At 28.0% G+C, this 7,406-nt stretch overlaps 1 protein-coding gene and 1 pseudogene across 1 annotated transcript; both read right to left on the bottom strand.

Annotated features, from left to right (window-relative positions):
- Positions 1–565: 565 nt before the first annotated feature.
- Positions 566–1,462, bottom strand: LOC126554358 (uncharacterized; annotated as a pseudogene).
- Positions 1,463–4,673: 3,211 nt separating this feature from the next.
- LOC126554357 (uncharacterized) lies at positions 4,674–6,934 on the bottom strand. The gene is made up of 3 exons (XM_050209441.1): positions 6,385–6,934; positions 5,813–6,040; positions 4,674–5,752 (listed from the first exon to the last, which is right to left on the bottom strand). The coding sequence occupies exons 1-3, from the start codon at positions 6,932–6,934 to the stop codon at positions 4,674–4,676; spliced, it is 1,857 nt and encodes a 618-aa protein (XP_050065398.1).
- Positions 6,935–7,406: the final 472 nt, after the last annotated feature.

Here is a 7,406-nt window from a genome sequence, read left to right as displayed (position 1 = left end):
AATTGTATTGATTCTATAAATCATTCTATACTGAAATCTATAAATCTGTAAATTAAAAAAAAAAAAATCAAACTTCACTTTTGAGACATTATGCCTAATTGTTTATTTTTATATTGTATTTGTATTTATTTTTATCAAAATATATAAGATATGTAAAAAGTAAATAATATTTTTTATTCTTGAAAAAAAATTTCAGGACATTTCGTCCGAAAAATCTGGCACGTATATCATTACGAGGTCTTTTTTCTAGGGGCTTTTTTTAACGACGATTTCGATGACATAATATAGTACATGACCGCATGGTGGGACTATGGATAGTCGCGATTGGCGACTTAATTAGCACATTGACCGACTGGAGAGGATAATAATTAATAACACATATCATAAAACGGCGATAAAGGACTAATTTTATAAATACTTAGCTGAATATTTAACAAAAAAATGTAAAAATATGTAATATCAAGTATCAACCATATCAAAAAAAAAACTTCCAATAGATAACCTTTTTGTCTTTAAAATTAAGCAATATTAAAATAAGAACAATTTGTATTAATTGTAATAATACTTAGGGTTCTTGATTTTCTTTTGTGTATAAAAGAATTTGTACACCGTATTTTGTTATTTTTGATATCGGTTAGGTTTGTGTTTGAAATCATCATACTCTTCCCAATGCCCGTCATTTCTAAGTGCTACTGCTACATAATGTCCTAAACTTGTTCTTGCAGTAAATCTTTTTCCAATAAATACAGCTGCTCCACGTAGAATAAAAAGTGTATTCATAATAGTTATTCTAGTTGGTATGCTTTCCAAACTACAAATAACATCCCCATACACTGCTTCTACTGCATCTAATAAGTTTTCGTCTTCATTTTTAGAGTCTTGATAGAATAATTTATCTGAAATAAAATATATAAATAGATAGCATAAATTTAAACTATAATGATATTCTATTTGTAGAGGATTGGACAGTAGGCAAATTTTGATTATTAAACAATTTTAAAATTTGTTATAAGAAATAATTAAATTTGATTTATGTAGGTACTAATGTTTAAGACTACTATTAAGCATAAAACATACAATTATACTACATTAATTGTTTTAAAATCTTATTTACATTACACCATTAAAAAATTATTTTTAATTTTCGTATGGAAATTTGTCATTAAACAATAATAAAAAAAATGTGTTTACCTTCTGGTATGTTCGAAACTTCAATTAAAATGTGGTTTTTCAATACTGTCTCAATAGTCCATAAACCTTCACAATTATTAAAATTGCATAATGTTGTTTTTAATTTTATTAAGCCATCAATATGTACTTGTAAATCCCCAAAATCTTCAGTGTGAGATGAATACGGAATACACGTAAGTGGTACGGTTTTCATTGGCCGTTGACATTGGTCATTGGAGCATCTATGGATTTCATCTGCCATAGTTACCTCATTCAATACTTTATTGACCATTTCCCTTATGTGACAGTGACAGCCAACACGTACAATAGATCGTAAAAGTTCATGGTGCGGAAATATATAATATAATATGTTAACTCTCAAGTCATATACTTTATTAGTTACACCATTTTTCGTAAGACATCGAAGAATTTCAAAGAAGAGTCCTGATTTGTTTTCATCAAAAATGTATTTTCCAAATTGAATACTGTCCGTTGTTGCACAAGCAAACAGTTAAACCAAAGTATCAAACGCACATGTATTTAGTAATTCAATTTTATTCTTATTAATTATTCTGCATTTCTTTTTTTTTGAACTACCATTTAAAATAACACCTAAAGACTTTTTATTTGTTCGAAAATTAAGATCTGCATATAAAGCGTTCGAATCATTTGAAAAATATGTTTGTTTTTTTTTGTAGACTTAACCTCGCCTTTTCCACGCCAATTTTCTACTGCTACTATTTCGTCATCATTTATTTTCTCAAATACTACTGAGGGTAAGCTGTTATCAACGAATGTTATTGGCGTATCCTCGAAAGCATTACAATTGCCCCTAATTGTTTTGTTCGTAGATTTTTCGTTACTTTTTTTCATTAAGCCATCTATGTTTTCCATTGTATTTAATTGATTTTTACAAGATTCTAACTCATTAGCTTCGTACAAAATCATTGCTCCGTCCAAAGAATCCAAATGATTTTGAATAAAATCGTCTACTCGACATGGTAATTCTTTGAATATCCTATGTTTAACATTATTAAAACTAGCTTCAGATGCACTACTACTTCCAAGTTTTACCGGAAACTTGAAAGCTTTACACATGACATTTGACCATACGGGTAATAATTCTAATGACTTAAGAATAAATGGAATCACGGTGGGTATGTACTGTGCATTTTTATGGTCGCCATCTTCAACTAATTCTCCGCATTCTAATGATATTGATTGTGCCCATGTTTTAAATGATATGTTATGTAAAATGTCATCACTAAAGAGTAACAGATCGTCATCAAATTCTTGAACTGTATTATTCTGAAATTAATAAATACGGTTAATCTTATAAGTAAGTAGGTTATAAAATAACATTATATGCATCTTAATTATTTCAACTATATGTAATACGAGTATTGTAATTATTATCTGTATCATTTTTAAAGATTTATTTAATCACTAAAAAAATATTGATGATCGTTATATTTATTTATTTTTATATTAACAAAAATCATTTTGTCAACATTTTAAAGTTTTTTTCTTGTATTATAATAATAAATTATTGTTAAAAATGTTAATAATAATTAAGTTCTATTAAAAATTGTATATACCGAAAGTGATAACATTATAGCAGGGGTGGCCAGCGAGAAGAGACGCGCGAGCCACCAAATGTATTAATAAATATGGAAGAGCCAAAATAAATGTAAAAAAAAAAAGAAAAAAGTCATATTATTATGTAATACATAAATTCATATTAAAAAAATGTGTTTGTAAAAATGTTACGATAAGATGCGAGCCGCAAGTCTATGTGGCGAGCCGCGTGCGGCTAGGGAAACGCGGTTTGGCCACCACTGCATTATAGTATTTAATTGGTATATTAAATCAAATAATTAAATTACATGACATATTTCTTCCTTAATTAAATTTCCATTGAAAGTTTCATTTTCCAAGTCTAAAATGTGATTTGGCGCTCCAGCAATAGCTTTACGTAGTTGTAATCGTTTCTCTTCAACTATGGTACGTTCATCAGTATGTTCATTTTCACAAATCTTCATTCCATCGGTTGGACTGACACCAAAAACTATTAAAATTGACTTTATTATTTCTCTTGCTTCATTTAATGATGTTGATTGCATTATAAGTGCATATGACTGTAAGAAAAACTTTCTGCTCATTGAAGATTTTAAGTCTTTCAACGGTTTCCATGTTGATAAATTTTTCATAAAATGAGCTACATCATTTCTTATGAAGCAGAGTGGCAATTCAAATTGACGCCCATTCAATATTTTGAAACATTCCTCAATGTACCGTTGAAGGCTACTAAATTGTGTAAAAGAAATTACCATTAAAGCCAAAGATTGATCACTGGTAAATTCTTGTACTTGTGAACCGATATCTATCTTCCATCTTGTCAACCATTGACGAATTGTCTCAGTGTCATGCTTTTCTGATATCATATGCGCAATTGGAATAGCAGGGGTTTCAGAAAAGTATGCTTGTATTTCATATAAGAACATATACGCTGACCTATTATCAAATACTCTAGATATTCTATTACAAACACCACCTGTTGCATCTGCTGAAACCCTAAGTTTTTGATTTTTTGTAGAAGATGTCTTAGCAATTCTGATTTGAGTCGGAGTCCAATAGTGTATAAAAAATGGGTCAAAACCTATGAAAAAAAGTGTATAACAATAGGTATATAAAAAAAAACTTAAATAATTTTTTATTTTTATTTTTGTTGTTTTTATAAGAATTTTTGAATATTATGTACCTATATTATGTATACCTATTGTATAAAATTTAATATATATTTTATCCGATAAAATACACTTGAAGAATTTATTATAAATTATGAATATCATTTCTTAAATTATATTCATACAATATGATATTATATAATATATATTTATATAATAATAATATATTATATTTTATGTTTATATAATATAAAGGGTGATCCATTTAAAGATATTTATAATTTAAAAAAAAAAAACTATTTAAATATTTGAAAATACTTGTAATAAAAAATTTAAATAATAGTATATTTATTTGTTATTGTCAAATCGTTAGGCTTAGGAATAAATTAAGAAAGAAAAAATTAAGATTCAAGTGGACTGTAAGTTTAAATAGTTGAAGAATTGCTCATTTTGCATGGTACAACTTCAATGCACGACTAACATTGTGACACCAAAATTATCACACGTATAACATAATACAAAAAGATAAAAGGCCTACAGTCGCGATACCGCACGATAATACGATTCGATTGCTACAGTCAGAGCCGGCCTTAGGGGGGGGGGGGGCGAGGCCTGGTAAATTTTTGAAACCGTATCCACTCAATAATAATATGGTGCTCTTAGCATCAGAATCTTAATAATAATTAATATAATATATCATTAAAAATTACAATTTTAATAAATACTTTATAATTAGATATTAGTTTTTTAAAAATATTATAATATTATACACATTAAAAAGTAAAAATACACTAAACACTGACGCTTATAGTTAGGTTATACAAAGTTTACTTTCCTTGCTTTATTTCTCGCAAATTCATTTATTATTTCATTGTAGTCCAAGTTTGAAGCTATGTCTTCTTCATTAGATAATATTGCAAGTGAAGTTAGCCTTTCTTGAGTCATTGATGTCCTTAAATATGATTTTATGAGTTTTAACTTAGAAAAAGATCTTTCTGCACTGGCTACAGTTATTGGTATAGTTAGTAATATTCTATATGATACAGTAGCATTAGGAAATGGATTCTGAAGATCTTTTATAAACTGTAATACTTCGATAGACTTATTAATTTCTTCAGGTATCATTTGTCTGAGAATTTTTAATTCAGAAAAAAGTTCTGCGCCATCAATATCGTGTTTATCACCATCCCTCAGAGAAATATCCAAATCAAAACAGCATTTCATTAAGTCATTTTCACTTATATTACGTAATTTTTCAGGAGAATATAAGAACCCAAACATATTAGAATACTCCTCAAATTGTTGAAAACGTAACTCCATAGATTGTATAGCAGTATCTACAATTTGATAAAAATATTCAATTTTAAATTTTTCTTCTGGTGTCTTATTCAAGTTGATTGGTTCATCATCTTGTTCATAGGTAAATAATCGTTTTATTTTTCGAATCCTTGTCTCTTTAAACACAGGATTAATTTTTAAAATAGTTGCAATCTCTTTTGCATCAACTATTGCGGAAGTAAATCCAGTATCTCTATAATTTTTCAAAAACTTTAGTAGACCTTTTAAACCGTTAACTGCGACATCCAAGTTCATATCACTTGACTGTAATATTTTGCTAACACTATTAACTGAAAGAAGAAGGTCATACCATATCACTACGCTCACAATAAATTCAAAATTTTCCAATTCATTTAACGCAAGTGATTCAGCTTCACTTTTTATAGTAGAATCATTTGTAGTTTCAGCTATTTCTAAAAGAGAATCTCTAATTAAGGCAGTATGATATCTTATAGGTTTTACGCTCTCAATTCTGCTTTCCCATCTAGTTTCTGATAATCGTTTTACTGTGCAATTAGGAATATTTTTTATTAAAATAGACCACCTAATAGGAGAACCTGAAAATATAGTATATATTCTATTCATTATACCAAAAAATGTCATCGCTTTTGAACTACATTTTGCCATATCTCCTAATAGCAGATTTAGACTGTGACAAGCACATGGAGTGAAAAATGCTTTTGGATTTTTTTGAAGAATTTTGGCTTGTACTCCTTTATACTTGCCCTTCATGTTAGCACCGTTATCGTATCCCTGCCCTCTACAATCTTTTATATCTAAGCCAATTTTATCTAATTCTGAAAGAATAGTCAAACTAATATTTTCTCCAGTCGATGAATGGATTTCTAAGAATTTGATAAAATGTTCTTCAATTTTAATTTTTCAGAATGCATATTAACACAACGTAATACAATGGATAGCTGTTCTCTATGGCTTAAATCTGGTGTGCAATCAAGTATAATTGAATAATATTTTTCAGAACTTATTTTTTTGTAAATTGTATTAGATACAAAAGACGCCAACATATTAATAAATTCATTTTGTGTGGATTTTCCTAAATAATGGTCATGTATTTCTTTTGATTGGATTCTACGAATATGTTCTATAATTATGGGGTCGAATTTTCCTAACATTTCTATAAGTCCAAGAAAATTGCCATTATTTGAAGTAAATAATGTGTCACTTTTACCACGAAAAGCAAGATTTCGTTCTGATAAATAATGTACAATATGAAGAATACGAGTCAAAACTGCCCTCCAATGTTCAGTTTCCTTTCTAATTAATACTAAATTTTGTTTATTAATTGTTATGTTTTTCTTCATTCTTATTTCACAACTAATCCATTTTTCAGTATTTAGTAAATGATTCTGAGAATTTTCATGACTTTTTATTCTCTCTGAAATGTGTTTCCAATCGTCCAGCCCATAATCTGCCAAACCACTACCACATGAATTTCCAAAAAGTTTACAGCAAAAACAATAGACAACATCTTTTTTCTTTGAATAAATTAACCATCTACGTTTAACTTTTTCGCCATTAGATAAAATTCTATTATAATGTTCAACTGTGAATTTTCTCTTTGCTACATTATCACTAGATTTTATTGGAAAATCGTGATTGGTTATTTCAATTGGGCCTTTTTCGATAATTATATCTCTTTCTCTAACGCTTAAATTACTAGGCCATTCACCAGGATCTTCTAAATTTTGAAAAACTTCATCATTTGGTTTACTAGTCATTTTATTAAAATTTGAGTTATTAATAATACCTTGTTCATCATTTAAATTTTCACTAATATTTTTAGACATGTCTTGTTCGTTATCAAGACTTAAAACGGAATAATTTTCATTTTCATTCAAAAAGGAAGTACTAGTAGGAAGCAATGGGACATCAATGTTACATTGCAATTCTACTGTATTTGGATTATTTTCTTTTGAAGGTACTAAAAATTTTTGTAACGCACCAGTTTGACGTTTCATAAACTTTTCTTTTAATTTTTTTTTTTTAATTTTTGACTACCAGATTCAAATTTTCTGAATTGATCTCGATCACGACCCATTATGGCGAAATTAACTGTTGAAACAGAAACGTAAAATATATAATAATACAGGTTTACCCCTCAAACATGCTCGTTTTATTTCAAATTTGATAAAAAAAACTAATAAATATACAAAATTGTGTGTTACAATTAAATTAAATTTATGTACCTAC

The sequence above is a fragment of the Aphis gossypii genome, unplaced genomic scaffold (genome assembly GCF_020184175.1).
Source record: "Aphis gossypii isolate Hap1 unplaced genomic scaffold, ASM2018417v2 Contig00476, whole genome shotgun sequence".
Taxonomy (NCBI): Eukaryota; Metazoa; Arthropoda; class Insecta; order Hemiptera; family Aphididae; genus Aphis; species Aphis gossypii.
The sequence above is the reverse complement of the archived record's forward strand: the minus strand, read 5'-3'. Positions and strand labels throughout refer to the sequence as shown.

What these genes read in the sequence shown, in the direction of transcription:
- LOC126554357 (XM_050209441.1), bottom strand. Translation starts at nt 6,934, where the DNA reads ATGACTAGTAAACCAAATGATGAAGTTTTTCAAAATTTAGAAGATCCT. An exon ending in ACGAAATCTTGCTTTTCGTG is followed by an intron (nt 6,041 to 6,384) that starts GTAAAAGTGACA and finishes TCAAATTCTTAG; the next exon opens with AAATCCATTCATCGACTGGA. An exon ending in ATTAGGAGATATGGCAAAAT is followed by an intron (nt 5,753 to 5,812) that starts GTAGTTCAAAAG and finishes CTATATTTTCAG; the next exon opens with GTTCTCCTATTAGGTGGTCT.